Genomic DNA, 25680 nt, shown 5'->3' with positions numbered 1-25680 from the left:
GCCTTGCCTAAATTCATAACGGCATCACCACATAATCACACTTGCGACATCACCGACGCGCGCGTATGAGGACTCCTCAAAGAAAATGTTTTTAAAACAGACTAAAAAAAACTACATCCCACAACGAAATTTAATTGCAAGGTGATCCATTCACAAATTGTCAAGAGTGCTTGTTTTAACAGACGCATCATTCTTATACAGAGCCAAGATGAAGACGCGGCATCGTTGTTTGTCAGTATTTTGTTTCCATAGCACATTAACAAAATATTTAATGACACTAATAACACTAAAAACAATACAATTACAAAATATTAATTATAATAATAATATCAATAAAATTACATAGGCCGCCTAGGCCTAATAAAATTCTTTAGTTCACGAAGCATCTGTGAAACTCTGCCATCTGTGAAAATCACAAGAAACTTCAAACTTGTTTAACAAGAAATATTCTTCTAATTTTTTCACTGTCAATAATGTAAGTCCACAAGAGAAATATTAAGCCAGTAAATTAAGATAGTTGCTGTAGCCTACCGTTATCCACCGTCGTCTCTGAGAGAACGCGCCGTTAATGCAGCGAAAGCGCAGTCCGTTTCTGCTTTCGTTTTCAGGGAATGAGCGCGTTTACATGCACGTTATTAACTCGATTATGCTGAATAAACTGACAATGCATGTGGTCATGTAAACGGATTAACCCGTTTTCCTTTATCAGAGTCAAGTCATAAGTTTAAGTATAACCGATCGACTTTTAGATTTTTGCCTCTGATTTCTCCCGGCATTTAAAACACATTAACCCGCGTTATTTGTGCTTATTGAAGTGCGGTACACATAAGTGAAGTGCATCCAGACAGAGAGAGCACTGGTAGGAGGACATATCGCAGACTCCGACTCTTTCTTGACCCAATAAATTAAAACGTGTTCTCATCTCGTGCAGAAGCAGCCTACAGTCAAAATGCTGCATCTGTAACGGCATGAGAGGATAATGTGTGTCCGTAAATTTCCCGCTGACATGTTGGAATACTCAGAGTCAGATACAATAATGATTAGGATCTTTTTTTACCTCACTATACCAGGAAATAACCTGATTTAGCCTATTAATAAACACTCCACCTTTGCTAGCAAAATAGAAAAAGATTATCATTTAAAACGAAGTAATAAAACAAGCAAATTGATGAGTAAATAAGCAAGTTAATAATCAAATAAGTAAGCCCCGACCCCTCACGATAATATCGTGTATCGCCGATCTCACAGGCTGACGATAGGACGATATGAAAATGGAGCATATCGCCCAACCCTACAAGCCACTCCCCCGTACATATGGGTATAAAAGGTGGTGGCACACATCCACTTATTCAGGTTTTTGCTTTGGAACCGAGTGGTTGTCTGTTTCTCTTACCGATCACTCTTCTATTCACCTAAAAGAGCCCCTGGCGATTACCACATTGTCAATAAAAGAGCAGTTTCCTCAATCTCTCAGCCATTCAGTCTGGCAGTAAGCAACGCTATGCTACCTCATTCCCAGCCTCGACTCCCCATTCGCCACAAGCCTATAGAGGTAGCGGTTCGAGGATGCGTTGCCTCCTCATGTGTCTTTAGTCACCACCTTTCACGATCCTTGGAGCCAGGTAAGTGTCACACCACACTCACTGCCTCTACTTCGGGATGCTATGCTTCCCGGGTTGGGCCCCAGTGCTCCTCCTTGCTGCCCCTCCGTGGGTACGCCGGTTGTCACCTTAGTGTTGCTCGGTCAGAGTCTGGGAACCTGGGTAGTGCTTCCCAGCCCAATCCCGCTGGTTCATGCGGACAATCAGACTCGGCAAAGTTTGCCAGACATTGGTGTCCTCTTTACCTCAGTGGCAGGTAAATATGCCCCGCCCTGCATGCGGAGATTGTGGACTTGCTGGCGAAGGATGCAATAGAGCCTGTCCCTCCAGCCGAGATGAAGTCGGCATTTTATAGCCCTTACTTCATCATACCCAAGAAAGGCGGTGGGCCCTTCACAAGTTCCCGTTCAAGATGCTAATGCAGAAACGCATTCTCACGTGCGTTCGTCCCAAAGATTGGTTCGCAGCAATCAACCTGAAGGATGTGTACTTCCACGTCTCAATTCTGCCTCGACACAGACCATTTCTTTGGTTTGCCTTCGAGGGTCGTGCCTACCAGTACAAGGTACTCGCCTCTGGACTGTCAGTGTCTCTCCGCATTTACCGAAGTCATGGAGGCTGCCCTTGCTAGGGGAAGTGGGCATTCGCATTCTCAACTATCTTGATGACTGGCTCATTCTAGCTCACTCTCAAGATCTGTTGTGCGAACACAGCGACCTGGTGCTCAGGCAACTCAGCCATGTGGGATTTCGGGTTAACTGGGAGAAGAGCAAGCTCCCCCCTGTGCAGAGCATCTCTTTTCTCTGTATGGAGTTGGACTCGGTCAATATTATGGCACATCTCACGAACGAGTCAACACAGTCAGTGCTGAACTGCCTGAATACAATCAGGGGGAAGACAGTGGTTCCATTGAAACAATTTCAGAGGCTCCTGTGGCACATGGCATCTGCAGCTGCGGTCAGGCCACTTGAATTGATGCATATGAGACCGCTACAGCACAGGCTGAGTCCCGCGGCACACTCCGTGTGACCATCACACCAATCTTCTGCTAAGTGTCCAGGCAAGTTGTTGTTACAACAGATGCCTCAAGGATGGGCTGGGGTACTATATGCAATGGGCATGCAGCATCTGGCTCCTGGATGGGCCTTGGCATGCAAATTCCACTAGCCAATTATTCAATTCACCCTTCGCAGGGAGTTTGATTGACAGGCGATCTAACCAATCATAATCCGCCATCCACCAATTTTTGTCCGACAAAGCAGTCAGGAGAGTTAGTATTTTAACGTCGGTGGATTTGAACTTGAAAAACAGTGTGTACTGACATCTTTCCACGGTTGAAAAAACAATCCTTCTGATGTTCAATCATGTTTATTTGATGCTATAAATTAACTAGAAGGAAGAGATGAGCATGGAACAGCAGCTTTAACTGAGGCTCTACAGCGATCTGTCACGACACATTAAAGAGCAACAAAACGGTATTTATTGTTGAAATTTCTTTTAAAAAATGAACAAATTTGATGTTGAGACTCTGTTTCTTATCAAAAGTAACCTGCTCTGTCTTGTCTGTCAGCGCATTGTCAGTGTCCTCTTTGCTCCGCGTTGTATTGCGTGAGAACATGGTGTAGAGTGCGAGCAGCATGGCTTGTCGGACACATCAACAGTAACTAAAGGGGGTGGGTCTTTGCGGACGGTCAATTGGTTGTTTTTCTAAAACTCAGAGGTAATTGGGGCTCACAAGTGAGACTGCATTTGTTGACATAATAACGTCTCCGTACCCACCATCAGGGAACGAGGGTTACATCAGTAACTAAGACGTTCTTCTTTCTTTTTTAATTCACATTATGCCTAATAAAAGTACGGTTTAAAAACACGTTTAAAAATATGTGAAGCCATTACTCATTTATTCGAAATATAAAATAAACCATTTCACGAGTTCACCCTTACATATAATCGGATAAAGTAAAAGTATACATATTTGCTGAGGGGAGGGCTCCAAGCTCGGAATTTGGCCTGAACCAAGAGTACTCCCATAACCCTAGTTGGAATAGAAAATATTTAAGAGTGAGGAGTTGGGTTGGTGGAGGGATGCTAGAAATTTATCTTGCTTTAAGGATGTTAAGATATTTACAATAAAACAAAGACAAAAAATACTGATATAATTTTTATAGTCTTAAAGGGCACCTATTATGCAAATCCATTTTTATATTGTGTTTGGACATAAATGTGTGTTGGCAGTGTGTGAAGACAATTACCCTACAATGATAAAAATCCACCCACTTTTTTTTTTAATCCCCATTAAACCAAAGTTTCATTAGACATGCTGTTTTGATTTTCACACTGCTCAGGCCGCGCCCACAGCCCTCAGAGAGTTGTACACTATCCGCCATTTTATCCATGTTCGAGCAGCTGTAGTGACAATGTCTTGTAAGCAATCTCGGTGTTCTGTTGTTGGATGTAAGAATGAACATAAGAGTCTTCATTTTCTCCCATCATCCGAGCCACTGAGGACACAGTGGAGTAGCTTTATTTTTGAATAAATGCGCCGCAAAATATACCTAAATTTGTTTATGTCTGCGCAATTCATTTCACTCCAGACTGTTTACAGTCTCCGGACCAATATTGGTCACGGCAGTAATGAAAGGGAGTGTGCACACTTGAATACCTGTAGGGTATTTTGAGCTACACACTCTGGGGACATCAGATACTTATTTTACATCTAGTAAAAAGTAGCATAGGTGCCCTTTAAGGTAAAAACGCAAACAAAATAACTGTTTGCATTATATACCCAAAATAAATGCATCACCCAGTGAGCTGAAGATGAAGAGCCACTTCCTGTGCTCACCCTGAAAGCGTATTCAGCAATGACCTTCACCACCTCGCTAAATGGCACTTTGGATGTGAGGGTGTGCCCATGGTAAATGACTGGTTCCTTTTCCCCATCCCAGCAGTCCAGCTCCACACAGCGACAGCCTTGTCTTAGAGCTCTGTGCCACAAACAAACATAAACACTTTTACAATATTTGCTCAAGAAAAAGTATATGTGTGAAATATGTTTGTGTGAAAGATTTCACTGAAAAGGTCATCTCATCCAGTATGCATGTAAATGTGAACGCGTTATCTACTAAAAGCGCCAGTGCTGTCTTTTTATATATATTTGAGCATTTTACCTGATATAAGCGTGAGCGCTGCTCTCGCTGATGAGTTGATCTTTAGTGAGGTAGGTGTTGTGTGAGGAGGAGATAAAGTAGTGACTGAGTGGGCGGCTCATGTCCTGGTAGACTCTATTGTGCTCTGGGTTATACACATCATTCTCCTTAGACAGCATGTACATGGTGAAACCATTGGGCGTCATAAACTGGTTCTTCTGGGCTGCAAAAGACAGAACAAAGATGCATCTCTACGCTCAGTATCACATGCCTGGAAAAAAGTGCAAATTGCAATAAAATAGTACTGATTATTACAGTAAATTAAGTGTACAAATACCCCATTCATTGAGTTCATAGTTGAGAATAAGGCTCTGAGCATGCACAAGTGTGTGGTCCTCGCCCTGGTCTTTCAGGAATTCTCGCAAATCCACGGTGGACAAGACACAACCATTAGCGGAGTACTGCTGAAACACTGCATCCAGCTCAGGCCGACGTAGCAACTCACGGCAAAACAGCTCAATTTCCTCATGTTCAAGCCGTCCGTCTTCTGATTTATCACACTTCTGATACACAGATTATATATTTATAAACATACCAAGCAAATTCATTTATTTAAATTTTTCCACTCTAAATTAGTGGAAAGAATTTTAAGAACATGAAATACATTTCATGTTCTTAAAATCCATTTCGTCTTAAGTGTTCATTATTGTCTGTGTTGCTTTTACAGAACTTTAATTGTTCTGTAAATAAAGTATTTCCAATTGAAGTATTTCCAATTGAAGCATTTCAAAGCAGGTCAAGTGCTGCTGAGGAATAAAGGCTGACCTTAAAGAGGTTGGCAGCATATTCGTCATTCAGGTCTATGTTGATCATCTTGAAAAGGATCTGGACCTCCTTGTATGACATCTTTCCATCTTTGTTCATATCAGCTTGTTTCAGGTAGCCATAGATCCAAGTGAGAGTGGTCAAGGGTATTAACTGTTTAAAATTGGGTAATCAGTTTAATGCATTATATTACTATTATACAGTTTATTGTCTTAAAAATTCAAACGTTTTCCTACATTTATAAACTGAATGACAGAGTCTCAATCAGCTCCCTAGATTATGAATCAGTACATCGTGTTCACAAATTCGGGCACTGATAACGACCAATACACATTTGGACACCAATGACTCTATTTCCAGCAACATCACAAGGTCGCTACTGGTATTTATGGCAGAACAATGGCAGAACTAATATTTTTCTAACATCATTTTTTAAATGTCTATTTATAGCCTATAGTATGATAAATACTTTGTTACATATCACTTAAATATATCAGCTGTAACATAATTATAAATTCATGCTCAGAATGTGTGCTCTGCATTTCCCCCATCCAAGTGCGCACACACACAGCAGTGAGTATTGAACACACACACACACCGTGAGCAGTGGGCAGCCATTTTTTGAGCGTTAGGTGCCTTGCTCAAGGCAACCTTATTGTGAGTAATGAAAGTGGAAGAGTGCACTATTCATTCACTCCCCCCACCTACATTTCCTGCCGGTACTGAGACTAAGACCTGTGACCTTTGGGTTACAAGTCCAACTCTCTAACCATTAGGCCACAACTAAATTTATAATTTAAGGATCACTATCCTTGGAGATGCTGGGGATTGAACCCAGGACCTCATACATGCAAAGCAGAGAGAAGCATATCACTGCATCCTGTGGTGGACATCCAACCTGGCCCACATCCAAGTGTGATGTCAGAAGCCACGACCATGTCCAAATACAGAACATTTTCATTGGCCTGATTGTTCCCAAACCAGTTCAGGGGAAACTCCACCCTGTAGGCAATTCTTAAGATTTTATAGGTTATGTCAATCACAGTACTGATTGCCTACACCAAACACTGATCCCTAAACCTACCCGTTACTGTAACCATACGCCTAAAAACCCTTTTAATCTAGAACCTACATACTGAAACCCACCTAAAACCTACTCTACCTATATTGGACATGGGAGTGGCTTCTGATATCACACTTAGATGTGGGCAGGGTTGGATGTCCACTGCAGGATGCAGGACATTCTGTAGGCCTTAGAGAGACAGCTGTTAAAATGGCTCCCTGATCAGTGCCCTGACTACTGAACAAAGAGAGCTGATTCAGTGTAAATGTGTTAGGGCAGCGCCCATATTTAGTTTATCATGAAAACTAGACTAAGAGAGATATAAAAGGTATTCAGTATATTCAAATCAGATATTCAATAGATTGTAGTGACTATTCACTCACAACGCATGTTTACATTTAAAAAACAAGAAGCAGCGGAGTGAAATGGACAATAATGCAGGAACAGAGGCGTGTTTTTAAAGGTCTAACTTCATATAACAAGTTATAAAAGCTGGCACTCATGTGCGAGATGTTGAAAAAGCAGCACAACAGTCTGTCTAGTGCATAAATAAAGTCTACTTTGGTTTTTGGCTTTAAAAGCTGCTAGATCTGCTTATTGTTCAACCCTATTAGAAGAAAATAAACATAATCCTAGGTATTTATTTGAAACGGTGGCTAAACTAACGAAAAAGAAAGCTTCAAGCACCAAAGTTTCCAAGCAACACAGCAGTAATGATTTTATGAACTTCTTCACTTATAAGATTGATAATATCAGGGACAAAATTATAACTATGCAACCGTCTACTACAGTATCACATCAGGCAGTGCATTGTAGTCTCCCTGAGGAAAAATTTGATTCATTCGTTGCTATAGGAGAGGAAGAATTTACTAAACTCATTAAATCATCTAAATCGACAACATGTATGTTAGACCCTATACCGACTAAGCTACTGAAAGAGATGCTTCCAGAGGTCATAGATCCTCTTCTTAATATCATTAATTCGTCTTTGTCTCTAGGATACGTACCAAAAAACTTTAAGCTGGCTATGATTAAACCGCTTGTTAAAAAAACGCAACTTGATCCTACAGAATTAGTCAATTACAGGCCGATCTCGAATCTACCTTTTCTGTCAAAGATATTAGAAAAGGCAGTATCTTCACAACTGTGTTCCTTTCTTGAAAGAAATGATATCTGCGAGGATTTCCAGTCCGGATTTAGGCCATACCATAGTACCGAGACAGCTCTCGTTAGAGTCACAAATGATTTGCTCTTATCATCTGATCGTGGTTTTATCTCTCTATTAGTGTTACTCGATCTTAGTGCTGCATTTGACACCATCGACCACAACATTCTTTTAAATAGACTCGAACATTATGTTGGTATTAGTGGAATTGCACTAGCATGGTTTAAATCATACTTATCTGACCGTTATCAGTTTGTAGCAGTAAATGAAGAGATGTCTCATCGATCACAAGTTCAGTATGGCGTACCACAAGGCTCAGTACTAGGACCGTTGCTGTTCACTCTGTACATGCTACCATTAGGAGATGTCATTAGGAAACATGGAATTAGCTTTCACTGTTATGCTGATGATACTCAGCTGTATATTTCTTCAAAAAATCCGCAGGCAGGGAAAACCATGTCCAGAACCTTGTTTTTTTGTCACCTACGCCTCCTTTGCCAATTCTGTGGACTGCCCCCGGACCGCTATACTGCTCATTCTCTGCGCATCGGCGCAGCTACAACAGCGGCAGCATCTGCTCCGGTTTTAACCCTTAAAGCTATGGGGCGGTGGTCTTCTGCTGCTTACGAACGATACCTGCGTCCCGACGTTCGGGCTATTCTTGACGCCCAGAAAGCCATGAGCTCAAGTCTCTGATTTGTTTCACTAATAAACGCATTTGATCATTACTTTGCTCGCGCTCTGCTCAGTATAACTCCCCTGGATGCGCTACCAGCTGTTTAATTCCTTCATCTAGCTCGTTTCTCAGAAGGTGGCTTAGTCATCTCTTCATAGCGCTTACACTGTAGACCGTCAAAACAGTTCAAAGACAGATAATTCTAGTTAACAGCATGTTTTTAGTTATTGCGGTCTTGAATAGTCATTTCAGTAATTAATTAATTTTTACTATAGCCTAATATAAATCGCTAAATTAGGGCGGCTCAGACGACACCGTTCGAGACACTCAATTTCTGTTTTGGGGGGATAGCTCATCTAGTCAAATAACGTAATGAACATATTGCAAATTATCCGTATATATTCGTAAGATTACTAAGCATATAAATTGTTAAAATAAATCATCCTCTGTATCTCAGAGGATTGTCAGGTGTGGTTTGTTTGGGGGGATATTTTAGCTCTTACAGTCCTAAACTGTGTGAACGTTCCCTAATGCTGCTGCTGCTGTCCTCTGACTCTGCTATTTCATGGTGCTCATGAAAGGTCAGAGGACTCCCTGAACAGAGCCATACCGCCAAATTTCAATTCAGGAACATCAACCTGTTTGCAATCTATTCAATAAAAATTCTTAAATTATTTTTATTGTCTGTATGTTCTTGACTTAATGGACCTGACAGAAATTAAGCGTCAGCGTCAGTTCTGGCAGACCAGGTAGTCAAGACGCTGCTAATGCTATTGCTTCAACACTGTCCCGCCAGCTGATCTGCTCCAGCTGATCTGCTTCAGCTGAGCTGCATTAGCTGGGTAACTCCCCTCGCTGCTCAATGGCCAAGCTCAAACAAGGCGCCCTATTTAAAGCACATTCAGTTTTCTCATACATGCCTGCTGCTCGCTACTGCTGCCCGCCACCTCCCCAGCTCCTCCTTATGCATAACGTGGCATTTTGCTTTGTCATGTTGCCTGCTCTGTTCACAGGGGGGATATTTTAGCTCTCACAGTCCTAAACTGTGTGAACGTTCCCTAATGCTGCTGCTGCTGTCCTCTGACTCTCTGCTATTTCATGGTGCTCATGAAAGGTCAGAGGACTCCCTGAACAGAGCCATACCGCCAAATTTCAATTCAGGAAAATCAACCTGTTTGCAATCTATTCAATAAAAATTCTTAAATTATTTTTATTGTCTGTATGTTCTTGACTTAATGGACCTGACAGAATTATATTTATAAAAGAAAGATAGGCTGTACCGAGTCTTTCCGGAAAAAAACGAGCGTCTGGAGGCGGGCCGTGTGGGCGAAGCTAAAGCTGTGCTTACCCGCCGAGCTAACAACACACAGAGACATTTGAAGCAGTTTTACTCACCGCCTGCGACCGCGAACCTTTATCATTGTGACTGCTCCATCCTTAAGCATTAGATGATCTGCAAATCCGTCGATCTGGGCTTTGTTTATAAAACAATCATCGTCGAAATGCAGGGAACAAACAGTCTTGCACAAAAACAAACAGTCTCTGAAAAAACAAACTCCATCCACTGGTCCCTTAGCGCTGGGTTCTTTAGGAATCTGTGCAGGGTTGTCTTGCCCTGGCAACCAAAAACCCACTTCTTTGGTGACATTGACTTCCAAAAGCTGAGCAGAGCGCTTTGATGAGGTACTGCTTTCGCTCTCTTCTCTCTCTGTCTGGTCTACGAGTGTGCGCGCGCCCGCGGAGAAGTGCCCTTAGGACCCATATAAGGAAATTCCGCCCCAGCTGACGTCACGAAGACCCATACTCGAAAAAAACTTTCCGAAACTTGTGACAAACCGGAAGGACAATTTTTGGCACAGAAATACTCCTTCAAACGTACAATTTAGTTTTTGAAACTTTGTCCATGTTTAGCATGGGAATCCAACTCTTTAACAGTGTAAAAAACTCAGTATGCATGAAATAGCATTTCACCCCCCCTTTAAAGAACCGCTATAAAGCCAAAACAATTTATGTTACCTTAAATTATATGCTTATCTCTGTAAAGCTGCTTTGAAACAATCTACATTGTTAAAAGCGCTATATAAATGAAGATGACTTGACTTGACTTTTACGCCAGTTGGCAAACAAACTCAAAACTAGCGTGGCACTTCATTGTCTCGTGACATGTTTTAAACATTGTGTCAAATTATAACAATCATTTAAAAATGCATCTGGAGCCCATGTGTTCTTTTTAATTCTGTTGCGACTCTCATTTTCAAGCCCAAGCACACTTATTTTAACGCTCCTTCATCACTGCTAATTTTCATAACACATAGTTTTTGTCACAAGCCATTTTTCATTTAAATGTTCCATACACTGAATGATCGACAACCAGGAACATACATGCATAATCTGTGTACAGACCCTCCCAGCCCATACCCATTTTGTGCTCCACAAATTACATTCAATTAAATTATTTGCATTTAAATTCATTTTAATTCTACCTGCTTACATTTTTAATTGCAATTCTGCATCAAATTGAGGAATTTAAATGTATTTTTCTCTCAAATAAATTTGCAGTCACTTGTTCCCCACTGAAGGAAAGAAATGCTAGACACACCAACAATTCTAGTTCATTAGCCTGATGCAAAAGAGTAGAGTAACATAATCAGTAATGAATAACAGTAAGGTATTTTTACTTGTCATTTGATTATGACCTGGACTAATGAGCTGGGACTGTAGAGTACAATGAATCTGATTATCTGCTGAAGGATATTTGTCGAGTTTCTCTTTCTGGGTCATGTTGTTGACTCTGCCCTGGAGGGTTCGAATGCCACTGACCCAGTGCTGGGCTTCCTCTTTTGTGTCACACTGGAGATCCAAGCTCTTCCTCCCTCCTTTGAACAAAATTGTGAGACACTGCTCTTCTGGAAGCGAGGTTGCCAGATTTCTCAACGTCTCAGACTTACAGCCCTCCCAAACGCACTCCACTTCCATGACAGAGACTGAGAGGAAAGGAGGTATTTTTTAATTTGACACAACCGACATAGTTTAACCAAACATTTAAAATAATACTGCTAATATTGACAGGGGCACAACAATAAGAAAACAAACAATGATTAAGCCAACACACAGACAACTTTGCTTTTCCTGTGTATAGAGTCAATAGTCAGTAGACCAAATACCAAAACATCTTATACATTTAGAAAATGTTTTAAAAGTGTGTAGAAGGTAGACAACAGTGGCCTAAAACAGAGTATTGACTCCAAAAAAGTATCCATATTTGTGTCCTGTCAACTGTTTAAAGGGTTACTTCAGGATTTAGCATTAAGCTTTGTATTAGTAGAAAACCTGTAGTATTTTCGAATTACCATGCTTTCCCCCCTCATATCCCCCTGAGAGGAGAGATTTATGTATTTTTTGTCTGGAAAAAATCCTCCGATGACGCGGGATTTTCTGTCCAGAGGCTAAAGACTACAGCCAGTAGATGGCGTTGTTCCGCATGTTTACAACCCGCCCATAGAGGGTGGGATCTCACTCACAGAATGTACACAGTATCAGCCGTCTTTCTTTGGAAGCTAAGCTAGCATGTAGGGCTGGGCGATATGGAGCAAAAAATATATCTCGATATATTTTGCTATATCTCGATATACAATATATATCTCGATATCTTTACAGGAAAAATAACCCCCCAAAAACTACTGCAAAAACAAACATGCCAAATACCACAAAGTCTTTTTTTATTGAAGTGCAAATAGGTAGGCAGTTCATGTAAGAACAAAGTGTTTCTGCGACATTTAAAAAAAAAAAATCCCTGTATACAAAAATAATAATTTAACTGTAAAATAAAGGAAGAAATAATACATATTGCACTATTTTAAATAAACCTGTATAGAAATATCATTACTAATTTTGGCAAATAAATAAAAAAATGCCATATATCCCCCAAAAACTGCACAACTGTAGAGTAAAACATTAATTTAAAAAAAAAGTGATACAAATGCATCTAAAAATTGACATGACTGTTACAAAATCACACTGTCTGGGGCCTCTGGAGAATTCAGAACAACTGCTAGCATAAAGTTTAAGGCAAAAATAACTGCCATTAAATTACAGTATCTTACTACTATGCAATTAGATAAACTGTTCATTCATTACATCACTTTACCTCTGTCTTTATCCACCTTTATCCTCTTCTCTTCTTTTTGGCACTGTATATAGCAAAATAGGTAGGCTAATGCTAATTTATAATGTGTCATGTAAATTCGGCCATCCGTCACAATCAGGAAACTTTCACCGTGTCTAGACCTGGCGCGAGCTGCCAGGCCCGTTTCTACAGGGGAGCATGTTAAGTGTGAGTGTGTTAAGCGCCCTCAAACAAAAGCAATGCGGCGAGAGGCGACGCTACACAAAAAATTGCCAACAACAACTGATCGCGCGCGCGCTGTTTCTGACGCACTTCTGACGCAGAGGGGAGGGGGAACAAAAGCAAGGAGGCGGAGGAGGGCGGGGGCGAGCACAGCACAGAGAAGGCAAACAAGCAAAGTGGCGAAATCAGAATTAAATATAAACAATATATCGATATATACGATATGTCAAAATCCATATCGAGTTTAAAAAATATCTCGATATATCGTAAATATCGAGATATCGCCCACCCCTACTAGCATGCTCTTGTTCTGTGGAGAAAGCTGAATAATAGGAGAAAGCTGAGTAAGTAGGGGTTACCATCTTCCTTTTCCCGGACTTGTCCGGCGGGCGAGACTGTTAAAAATGTCCGGGATTCAGCTTTTGCGTTCTGCGGTCGCCATTCATTGTTTACATGCACACCTCTCGTTTCAATCTAACTGAATTAATTCCGATCGGTGAATCTGAATGTAGTGTTTACATGAACGCTAAACAAGTGATCGGTTGATGTGCGTTTTACCCTTGCTAAGAAAATTTCCGCTCCTCCGTGAGAGATGCGAGACCCGGTGTTACGGATCAACTGTTACTGGGGATCATGTTAACTGGGGACGCGCGCGTGCACGCAGATAGTTTTACCTGGATTTCCAGCAGATGTTGAACGGTGACAGATTCGTCACAGCGAATTTTTCACTGAGCAGATTTAAAAGCTTTCCACGTTATTGGTAAATGTTTGTATCATATTAGGACACTGTTGTTTACTCTGTCGCTGCTCTGCTGAATGTTTCAGACGCATTTAAGGGAAGTTTTAATGTGTTTTAATTTCACGACACAGACCACGCCCACATTATTTTGTTACTCGTTTCAATGAAATTGAATATCTGATGACAACTGTTAGTAGATTAAATAAATTATGCTATAGACATTGTGTCTTTGCAGTGCATGTATATTCGCAGATTATTGTTATGATGCCAATTTGTGGCTTAATTTAAATTGAGCAGCAATACTGCTGTGGTAAAAGGGATGTCAAGCATGTATTTATTATTTATTTTAATGTTACTGAGGAATGAGTTAAAACATAAAGCATACAGTAGGCTAGACTCCATAAATGTTCCTAAAGAGTGTTGAAAATTGAGAAGCCATAGTTTATGGATCTAGTGAATTACCCACAGCATTTATTCAGGGGAATGTTCAACAAACATATTCATTAGCTAACAGGTATGAAAGTAACAATAAAAAAAAGGAAAAAAAATAGGCAAATGTGCATGCATGCAGGACAGCTGTATTTGCCAACAGTGGAAGATCTGACCAGACAGTCCCACCTTCCACATTCTGAACATTCAATCTAAAGAAGGGAGAACAAACTATAGACTAAGTTACATGTTAATGAAGAACAGTTACTTGTTTTGCAATGTATATGTATACATTTTTCTTACCCATTGGCCAGTTTGGCCTTCATACCTATGCTGTTCTCCATCTAATGTAATCATGTTATATTAGTAAATAAATGTCACAGTTGTATTATCTTTTTAAGAACAATTTAACACACCATCACCCTTCATTGTGAAATTTTCACATCTCCTCTTTATATAATCACGCTCCTTTCTTGAGCAGCGATCGGGATATTGGTTATCCTGCAAAGTTTTTGATTTGTCTAACTTTAATTGCATCCATTTGCTGTGGCAGTATATGGCCTAACAACAACAATGACACTTACATTTTACATTTACATTTACTCATTTAGCTGACGCTTTTATCCAAAGCGACTTACAATTGCTATATATGTCAGAGGTCGCACGCCTCTGGAGCAACTAGGGGTTAAGTGTCTTGCTCAGGGACACATTGGTGTCTCACAGTGGATTCGAACCCGGGTCTCTCACACCAAAGGCATGTGTCTTAATTTATAGACCTTTTAATCTGTTCCTAATGGTTAGCAGACAACAATAATGAAAGCACATGATGTGATGGATAACAAGTAAAGAGAACATGTTAATGAGATTCATGGTACCAGTCAAATGAAGAGAACTGGCATAATTTAAATGTATATTACATAAAAAGATTGTGTCATATTTCTTTTGTTAAAGAGGTCAGCAAAAAAGTAAACAATAAAGCATTTCCTATTGTTTTAGAGAGGGTCAAGCTATTCGTGTGAGGTGACAAATGATTAAGAGGTTGGTGACAGTAGGCCTATGAGAATATTAGCCATAGAGAATATCAGTATATATTTGTAATAATTCATTATCACTATATCATATATTTTGCTTATTTCAGTAATACAATTTGTGGTTGCCTTTAAGGTGGACTTTAATCACTAAAGACAAAGTGTTTTCTGCATGTCCAATACAAGACATTAGATACACAACATTCAAGTTCATGCTCCTACTGAGCGTAATGTACATTTACACATTTGGCAGACACTTCTATCCAAAGTGACTTACATCACGTTTCAAAGTACACATTTACATTTATCAGTTCTTGCTTTCCCTGGGAATCGATCCCATGACCTTGGTGTTGTAAGCACCAATGCTCAACTGTTTGAGCTACAGGAAAACTCGACACAATGTATAATTTAATATTACTATATATTTGCTACTATATAGAATTGTTCTGAAAGAAGAGTCAAAATTCGTTTTTTTTTTTTTTTTTTTTTTTTTTTATAAATCTGTTGAAAATGTTACAAGTTCATGAGATAATTAACTTCATGACCCTACGTGTATAAGCATAGCTGCTTTATGTCCAGGGAAAATGATACAGAGGCGTCAGAGCTGGTTGTACAGAAAAGAGATCTTAATATAATCAGCAGGGTAAAATAAGCTGATAAGTGCTTTTATATAAAAATAATAGATCCATTATAAAATTAGGCTATATGCAGATCAATAAATGCAACTTGAAAAAAAATGTAAATGACTTTGCAATTTATGTTTCTTTTAGGTAGCCTAGCTACTTTAATTTATCTACTGTCTGTTGTTATTTGTGATTAGAACTCATGACAACACACTACAGAAAATATGATACACTAATGTTGAGAAGAAGATTCTTACACGTCTTCTGAAGTGCACTGACAAGTCTGTTCATCCAATGAAACCGAATGCCCCATGTTAACATAGGCGTGGTTTCTGAGCTTGACACTTAAGTATGTTAAACTTATTTGAAATTGCGTCAAATACGCAGGAATATACACTTCAAAAACAAATCGCTTTATTATGCATACCAGTGTATATACAACTGGTGAAACATACGTTTTTAATCATGGATCCGTGAAAAATGGCTGCGACAAATCTGTAGCCGTCTAACATCTGCTGGAAATCCAGGTAAAACTATCTGCGTGCACGCGCGTTCCCCAGTTAACATGATCCCCAGTTGATCCGTAAAACAGGCGCGTCTCAGTAATGATGCCACCGACCTCGCGCCGTTCTCCCGCGGCCGTCAGCCTCGTCCTGCTCGCCACAGTAAACATGATGAATGGCGACTGTAGAACGCAAAAGCCGAATCCCGGACATTTTGGGTCTCTAAATCCCTGGCAAACTCATCACTTAGGCTAGCCTTGTTGTTTTCAACTGTGCTCTCTAACCGGTAGGCGTGGCCTCCTAAGGCAGCGAAGCAAATGCATTCTGGGAGTTGTTGTCTTTCATCCACATAAGCCAAAAATACATTTTCTGGCTTTTCTCAGTCTAGAAAGGTGAAGTATCCCTTTAAATAACTTTTAATAGAAATTAATTTGCTGAGAGACTAAACCTAAATGTTACACTCTCCGAAAAAAGGTACAAAAGCTGTCACTGGGGTGGTACCTTTACAAAAGGTACACCTTTGTACCTAAAGAGTGCACATTGGTAGCTTAAGGCAGTGTTTCCCAACCCTCTTCCTGGAGGCACACCAACACTACACATTTTCCAACTCTTCCTAATCAATCACACCTGAATCAACTCATCAGCTCGTTAGTAGACTCCAAGACCAAAAATATATGGGTCAGATAAGGGAGACATCCAAAATGTGTACTGTTGGTGTGCCTCCAGGAGCAGGGTTGGGAAACACTGGCTTAAGGTACTAGTACCTAAAGTGTACAAATTGGTACCTAAAAGAAAAAAAAGTGTACCTTCTGAAAAGGTACCACCCCAGTGACAGCTTTTGTACCTTTTTTCTGAGAGTGTATGCATAAAAGTGATTTTCATACTAATTTATAAAGAGCACACCTTACACAGCCTGTGTTAACAGAGATTTTCAGTTCCCTTTCATGGTCACTACGAGTTACGTCAGTGACGACGAATGGGGTTTCGCTTAGAAAGCCTCTCACCTTCGAGTATACAAAACGAGCAAATGGCAAGAAAATGCCATGGGTCTGTGTAGCGTAAGTCCGCCCCACGTCGTGGGTATATAAGGAAGTATGCTGGCAACATGCAGATATGTTTTCGCTTCGGAGCCAAGAGTTCTCTTCACTCCTGCAGGCCATTCTGAATCATCTTCACTCTACGAGACGAGCGGCTCTTCAGTGTGTTGGTGTGATGGCGCGTTCCAGCAAGATCGCATTGCCTGCTGCTGATCTGTGCAGTGATCTGCCGACAGTGTGTGTGTTTCTCCCTGGGCGCTTCAGCACTCTGCTGAGCTTTTTCCTCTCTCTAAAAGAGCTGCACGCGGCACGTCTTTTTCAAGACGGCTCACCCGTGTATTTACTGGATGTGGGCGCGTGATTCATCTGCCTAACGTTCAGGAGCGCTGTTTCGCATGTTGGGCTTAATCACGCTAGGCAGCGCTCGTGGATGAGTCATGTTTTCATTGCGGGAACATGACCATCGCGATGTTTATAGATCGAGACTCAATGATCTATGTGTGAGAGTCCTCTCTTCCACACCCCAATCTATCTCTTCCTCGAGAGGGGATACTTTGGCTGGTGGCCAGGGTGGCACTCTCGCTGGTCCTTCCCTGGCCTCCTCTGGCAGGACGCGGCTAATGACCGTGCCCACGCACCGGGCCGCTATGCCACCCACACCTGGGCCGGTCATTCCGCCTCGCTGCACCACCGAGGGTACGTCTGTGGTTCGCGTGACCCCGCTGGTACAGTTCTGGGAGCCTGGCTAGAGCCTCCCAGGCTGTCCTGCTGGGTCGCGAGAACCATCAGGCTCGGCTACGCGATTCAGTTCGCGCGGTCTCCTCCCCGCTTCAGGGGAGTCCGCTTCACTATGGTCGGTGGCAATACCCCTGTCATGAGAGCGGAGGTTACCACCCTACTGGCGAAGGGTGCGATCGAGATTGTCCCTCCAGCCGAAATGAAGTCTGGCTTACAGCCCCTACTTCATTGTGCCGAAAAGATCCGGTGGGTTACGGCCAATCCTCGACCTGTGCGTCTTGAGCCGCTCCCTTCACAGGCTGCCATTCAAGATGCTCACAGCCAAACGCATCCTCCAGTGTGTGCGTCCGCAGGATTGGTTTGCAGCGATCGACCTGAAGGACGCCTACTTCCATGTCTCCATTTTTCCTCGACACAGACCGTTTCTTCGGTTTGCTTTCGAGGGGCGGGCATACCAGTACGCGGTTCTCCCATTCGGGCTAGCCCTGTCTCCTCGCGTCTTCACAAAAGTCGTCGAGGCAGCCCTTGTTCCCCTCTGGGTTTGCATCCTGAACTATCTCGACGACTGGCTGTTCCTAGCTCACTCTCGAGACCAGGTTTGCGAACACAGTTTACCATCACTTCCGCTAGAGCATCGTCCACGAGGCATGCCTACGCGTTGAAGTGGAACCTCTTCGTCAACTGGTGTTCTTCTAAACATCAAGAACCCACGAAATGCCCGATCAGTGTTGTGCTTTCCTTCCTGCAAGAAGGGTTGGAGCGAAGGCTGTCTCCCTCCACCCTCAAAGTGTATGTTGCCGCCATTGCCGCACATCACGACGCAGTTGATGGTAAGTCTTCATCATTCAGGTTCCTGAGGGGAGCGAGGAGACTGAATCCTCCTCGTCCTCCCCTCGTACCCTCTTGGGACCTCTCAGTGGTTTTAACTGCCCTGCAGAGTGCTCCCTTTGAGCCTCTGCAATCAGTGGAGCTTAAGTTCCTGTCAATTAAGACAGTGCTCCTGGTTGCATTGGCCTCAATCAAGAGGGTAGGGAACCTGCAGGCATTTTCGGTTGACGAAGCGTGCCTGGAATTCGGGCCGGCTAACTGGGTTTGCTAACATCTCCGTTCCCTACTCAGGGAACGAGGGTTCCCTTTCGTTGTCACTCCGAGTTACGTCGGATGATGACGAATGGGGTTTCGCTTAGAAAGCCTATCACCTTCGAGTATATAAAACGAGCCAATGGCAATGAAATGCCATGGGTCTGCGGAATTTGCATAGCGTATCTCCGCCCCACCCTGGGGGTATAAAAGGAAGTACGCAGGCAACATGCAGATATGTTTTCGCTTCGGAGCCAAGTTGATGTACTTCACTCCACAGCCAATCCTGAGATTCATCTCTCCTTCTCTTCGAGACGAGCCTCTCTCCAAGTGTTGGTGTGACAGCGAGTTCCAGCGAGTGCACATTCCCTGCTTATCTGTGCAGTGATTTGTTTCAGTGAGTTTGTGTGTTCTCTCCCTGGTCGCTTCAGCATTTGCGGAGAAATTTCCTTTCTAAAAGAGCTTGCACGCGGCACGTCTTTTTAAAGATGCCTCGCCCGTGCACTTCTGGGTGCAGTCTTTTCGTTTCTGACTCTGATGGGCACAATCGCTGTCTTGTGTGTCTGGGTGTTGAGCACGCTAAGGCAGCATTTGTGGATGAGTCATGTTCCCATTGCGGGAACATGCCCATCGCACGGTTGCGGTCGAGACTCAATGACCTTTGTGGTAGAGTCCCCTCATCCGCACCCCGATCTACGAGCTCCACGAGAGCTGGTACTTCGGCTGGCGGCCAGGGTGACCTGAGGGTTACGGTGTGGAATAAAGCGCTGACTATTCCACGCTCCACACCTCCCTCTTCCACCGTGCAACCCGTGAATGTTCCGAATGAGCCCGCGGTACAGTCCTCTGACTTGCCGCGGGTCTCATTCGGCGCTCCAGAGGAAGATTCGATGTCGATCGCTGCATCACAAGGTCATGCTTGGACGGCCATGCTTTCCCGGGCAGCCGTGGCCATTGGTCTAGAGTGGTCCCCGCCACCTGGTCCGGTGCGCTCGCAGCTGGATGATTGGTTTTTGGGAGCGGCAGCTGACCCTCTTCGCCCGCCCAACCCCAATGCCTTTCTTCCCGGATGTGCATGAGGAGGTCACGAGGTCCTGGAAGGCACCATTGTCTTCCCGTGATCGCTCGGCGACCTCCTCCGCCTTGCCTCTTCTCGATCAGGCGGCTGCCAAAGGGTACACTGGGGTTCCCCAGGTTGAACGCTCTGTTGCGATGCAGCTGTGTCCTCAGAGTGCTTCTTCCCGTGGTGACCCAAAGCACCCCTCCAAAGCCTGTAGGTTCTCCTCCACCCTTGTGGCGAAGACCTATAGAGCTGTGGGGCTGGCAGCCTCCTCACTGCATGCCATGGCGACGCTGCAGGTCTACCAGGCCCAGCTGTTGCGTGACATGCACGAGGGGAGGACTGACCAAGCACTCTTTGATGAGTTGCGTGCCGCCACCGACCTCTCTCTCTGGGCGACGAAGGTGACCGCACGCTCGCTGGGTCAGGTGATGTCCACCTGTGTGGTCCAGGAACGACACCTGTGGCTCAACCTGGCTGATATGCGGGAGGCCGAGCAGACCCGGTTCCTCGACACCCCCATATCCCAGGCTGGCCTCTTCGGCGGTGCAGTCGAGGACTTTGCCCAGCAGTTCTCGACTGCCCAGAAGCAGACTGAGGCTCTAAAACACATCCTGCCCCGGCGGCCCGCTGCTCCGTCGGCACAGGTGCCTCAGACTTGCTCGCCGCCGAGGGCTCCCTTCTGCGGCTCCCGCCCCTCCCGATCGGCCCCAGCAGCAAGCTGCTTCCGAGTCGCGTCGTGGAGGAAGCCGCAGGAAGGCGCCACAGCCCTCTCCCGCCCCGCGCGCCGCTAAACGCCAGGCAAAACGGCGCTCCTGAGATGGGCTGCTCAGAGATGGCTTTGAGTTCTTTTCAGGAGACGGTAGCAGGGCCACTCCTTCCCCCGGTGGAGGGCCGGGGGAGAATCCTTGGTTGTCCCACTCCCGCTGCTCGTCCCTCGACGGGCAGCACCCTAATGTGGTTAAAGAAAGAACTCACTCCCCCATCTCTGAGCACACAGACTTCTTGGATTACAGTGCGCGCCGCTCACAAGCCTCGCCACTCTCGTCCCCCTCTGTCGCCAGACCCCTGCCAGAGCACGCCCCCGTGGGACGCTGGTCCTCCCCTGGCCTCCTCTGGCAGGACGCGGCTAATGACCGTGCCCCCGCACCGGGCCGCTATGCCACCCACGCCTGGGCCGGTCATTCCGCCTCGCTGCACCACCGAGGGTACGTCTGTGGTCCGCATGACCCCGCTCGTACAGTTTTTGTGAGCCTGGTTAGAGCTTCCCAGACTGTCCCGCTGGGTCCAGAGGACCATCGGGCTCGGCTACGCGATTCAGTTTGCACGGTCTCCTCCCCGCTTCAGCGGAGTCCGCTTCACTTTGGTCGGTGGCAATGCCCCTGTCATGAGAGCGGAGGTCGCCACCCTACTGGCGAAGGGTGCGATCGAGACTGTCCCTCCAGCCGAAATGAAGTCCGGCTTCTACAGCCCCTACTTCATTGTACCGAAGAAATCCGGTGGGTTACGACCTATCCTGGACCTGCGCGTCCTGAACCGCTCCCTTCACAGGCTGCCGTTGTTGGAGATTTTCCTTTGCCTCATGTAAAAGTTTGTATTTCTGTGTCTCAGTCAAAACCCAGGTTAAATCAGGATACATCAGGTTGAATTAGGTCAAGTGGTCTGTGAGGATGAAAGAGTACCTAACAAGCTCAGAGAGAAGATGTGTATAGGTAGCTGATAAGATGGTACTAAAAACGTTAATTAAAAATGATGGATGGTATGACAACACTGCAGGTGCATTGAATCATGTGACCAAAGATGTTCTAGAAAATGGGTATGACCAAAGATTTTTCCACCAATAGAATAATGTCTCCGGAAAGATGACGCTAACGGTAGCGAGATCTCGATAGCTGATTGGCTACCTAGTGATAAGAAAAGGTATAAAACCTGAGGTTCTGACCATTGCAGATCAGATGAACAGCTGCATCTCACTTTGTTGCTTGTCAATAAAGTTACTTCTTCTGACACCTGGAAATTCGACTCTTGAGAGATTTCTTCGAGACCCGATTTGAGGACTTAGAATTTGCTACAACACCGTTCAAGATGCTCACGGCCAAACGCCTTTTCGAATGCGTACGGCCGCAGGATTGGTTTGCAGCGATCGACCTGAAGGACGCCTACTTCCATGTCTCCATTCTTCCTCGACACAGACCGTTTCTTCGGTTTGCTTTCGAGGGGCAGGCATACCAGTACGCGGTTCTCCCTTTCGGGCTAGCCCTGTCTCCTCGCGTCTTGACGAAGGTCGTCGAGGCAGCCCTTGTTCCCCTACGGGAACACGGGGTTCGCATCCTGAACTATCTCGACGACTGGCTGATTCTAGCCCACTCTCGAGATCAGGTTTGCGAACACAGGGATCTAGTGCTCCGGCACCTAGCTCGTCTGGGCCTTCGGGTCAACTGGGAGAAGAGCAAACTCTGCCCCGTGCAGAGGATCTCTTTTCTCGGTATGGAGATCGACTCGGTCGCCATGTGCGCGCAACTTACGAGCGAGCGCGCGCAGTCACTGCTGACTTGTCTTCGCAAGTTCGAGGGCAAGAGTGCGGTTCCACTGAAACTATTTCAGAGGCTCCTGGGGCATATGGCATCCGCAGCCGCAGTAACGCCGCTCGGATTGCTTCATATGAGACTGCTTCAGCTTTGGCTTCGCGATCGAGTCCCGAGGTGGGCATGGCATCACGGCACGTTCCGAGTTCCAGTGACTCCGACCTGCCGTCAGACCTTCACCCCGTGGTCGAACCTCAGTTTTCTACGGGCCGGAGTGCCCTTAGAACGAGCTTCCAGGCATGTTGTTGTATCAACAGATGCCTCCACCACGGGTTGGGGTGCCATGTGCAATGGACATGCTGCCGCGGGCTCCTGGACAGGACCCCAGCACCTCTTGCATGTCAATTGCCTCGAGTTGTTGGCTGTACGTCTTGCTCTGCACCGCTTCCGTGCGTTGCTCAGGGGTCAACACGTACTAGTCCGATCAGACAATACCGCGACTGTAGCGTACATCAACCGTCAAGGTGGTCTGCGCTCCCGCCGTATGTCACAACTCGCCCGCCACCTCCTCATATGGAGTCAGAAGCATATGAGGTCGCTTCGAGCCATTTATATCCCGGGAGACCTGAACCAGGCGGCCGACGAGCTGTCTCGGCTTCGGCCTCTCGCTGGAGAATGGAGACTCCATCCCCAGAAGGTTCAGCTGATTTGGGATCAGTTCGGGGACGCACAGGTAGACCTGTTTGCCTCCCACGACTCGTCCCACTGCGACCTGTTTTATTCCCTGGCCGAGGGCACGCTCGGCACGGATGCACTGGCGCACAGCTGGCCGCTGGGCCTCCGCAAGTATGCGTTTCCCCCAGTGAGCCTTCTTGCGCAGACTTTGCGCAAGATCAGGGAGGACGAGGAGCAGGTAATTTTGGTTGCCCCGTATTGGCACAACCGCACCTGGTTCCCAGAACTAGTACTCCTCGTGACAGCACCTCCCTGGCCAATTCCTCTGAGGAAAGACCTGCTTTCTCAGGGACGGGGCACCTTATGGCACCCTCGTCCCGATCTTTGGAACCTCCACGTGTGGCTCCTGGACGGGACGAGGCAGGTTTGAGTACCCTACCACCAGCGGTGGTGGCTACCATCACTTCCGCTAGAGCATCGTCCACGAGACATGCCTATGCGTTGAAGTGGAACCTCTTCGTCAACTGGTGTTCTTCTAAACAACAAGAACCCACGAAATGCCCGATCAGTGTTGTGCTTTCCTTCCTGCAAGAAGGGTTGGAGTGAAGGCTGTCTCCCTCCACCCTGAAAGTGTATGTTGCCGCCATTGCCGCACATCACGACGCAGTTGATGGTAAGTCTCTGGGAAAGCACGACCTGATCATCAGGTTCCTGAGTGGAGCGAGGAGACTGAATCCTCCTCGTCCTCCTCTCGTTCCCTCTTGGGACCTCTCAGTGGTACTAATTGCCCTGCAGAGTGCTCCCTTTGAGCCTCTGCAATCAGTGGAGCTTAAGTTCCTGTCAATGAAGACAGCGCTCCTGGTTGCATTGGCCTCCATCAAGAGGGTAGGGGACCTGCAGGCATTTTCGGTTGACGAAGCGTGCCTGGAATTCGGGCCGGCTAACTCTCACGTGATCCTGAGACCCCGGCCTGGATATGTGCCCAAGGTTCCCACCACTCCCTTTCGAGATCAGGTGGTGAACCTGCAAGCGCTGCCTTTGGAGGAGGCAGACCCAGCCTTGGCACTGCTCTGTCCAGTACGCGCACTCCGTGCTTACGTAGACAGAACGCAGTGTTTCAGGACCTCTGACCAGCTCTTTGTCTGTCATGGTGGGAAGCTGAAGGAAAAGGCTCTCTCCAAGCTAAGGTTGTCTCACTGGATAGTGGACACCATTGCTTTGGCTTACCAGCAGCAAGGTCGACCATGCCCCCTTGGTGTGACGGCCCACTCCACTCGGAGTGTGGCATCCTCTTGGGCTCTAGCGCATGGCGCCTCGCTAACAGACATCTGCAGAGCTGCAGGCTGGGCGATACCTAACACATTCGCGAGATTCTACAATCTCCGAGTGGAGCTAGTTTCTTCTCATGTACTCGCTTCAACTAGCCGGTACTAGATTCTGCTCAGGTGTCTTCGCTTGCTCGCCATTCCTCTCCACGGACGGGATACGTGCGATATTCTCCTCAGGTGAGCCTAATAAGCCCTGAGTCTCCTCCAGCACTGACGACGTCAACACCAGAGTTATGCCACTGGCAGCTTTCGTGCTTGGCTAGGTGCCTCCATGTGCATGGTTCCCCCTCTGGGTGACCCCCACATGTGTATTTCCACTGTAAGCCTCTCTGAGCATGTGTCTTTCCCTTGGCAAGCCACCTTGCCACCCCTGGGGTTGAAATATTCCACCTGCGGCTGGACACCCCAGTGATTCTCCACATACAGCCCCTCGGGGTCATATGTGTATTCCTAGTCCCCCCCTTCGGGCTGGGCGTGATTGCATATTTCCACTGAGATGTATGCTTCCCAGTGTACCTTGGTATTCCTGTGTTAAGTAGGAGTCCTTCGTCCGTGCCAGTCTCACGACAGGGAGCTCAGACTTACGCAGGGCACTGGAAGACAGTCGAGAGGTGGCGTGATTACACTGGGAACCCCATTCGTCGTCATCCGACAACGAAAAGGAACGTCTTGGTTACGTATGTAACCCTCGTTCCCTGAGTAGGGAACGGAGACGTTACGTCTCCCTGCCACTTCCGCTGTACCGCTGGAACGCCTGAGTTCAGTCTCGGCTCCTCAGCGAAGACATATCTGCATGTTGCCGGCGTACTTCCTTTTATACCCCCAGGGTGGGGCGGAGATACGCTATGCAAATTCCGCAGACCCATGGCATTTCATTGCCATTGGCTCGTTTTATATACTCAAAGGTGATAGGCTTTCTAAGCGAAACCCCATTCGTCGTCATCCAACGTAACGTCTCCGTTCCCTACTCAGGGAACGAGGGTTACATACGTAACCGAGACGTTACATACGTAACCGAGACGATATTAATTATTACTGGGTGCAGACAGAAAGAGCTTGGTAAATCATCTCCTTTTATTTCTGCATTGTGG

The 25680-nt window shown here is 45.5% G+C and overlaps 1 protein-coding gene across 2 annotated transcripts in view; it reads right to left on the bottom strand.

Moving 5' to 3' along the window:
* The window catches only part of plcd3b (phospholipase C, delta 3b), a 104907-nt gene that overhangs the window by 61350 nt on the left and 17877 nt on the right, over positions 1-25680 (bottom strand). For both annotated transcript variants that reach the window (XM_079852052.1, XM_079852053.1), the window contains exons 4-8: positions 11232-11460; positions 5573-5702; positions 5085-5310; positions 4769-4970; positions 4444-4585 (exon numbers count right to left, since the gene is read on the bottom strand). In XM_079852052.1, the coding sequence (XP_079708178.1) occupies positions 4444-4585; positions 4769-4970; positions 5085-5310; positions 5573-5702; positions 11232-11460 (929 nt within the window). The remainder of the gene's footprint in view (positions 1-4443; positions 4586-4768; positions 4971-5084; positions 5311-5572; positions 5703-11231; positions 11461-25680) is intronic.

Source organism: Squalius cephalus, assembly GCF_949319135.1.
Source record: "Squalius cephalus genome assembly, chromosome: 19".
Lineage (NCBI taxonomy): Eukaryota > Metazoa > Chordata > Actinopteri > Cypriniformes > Leuciscidae > Squalius > Squalius cephalus.
This window is presented reverse-complemented; position numbering and strand designations above follow the sequence as displayed.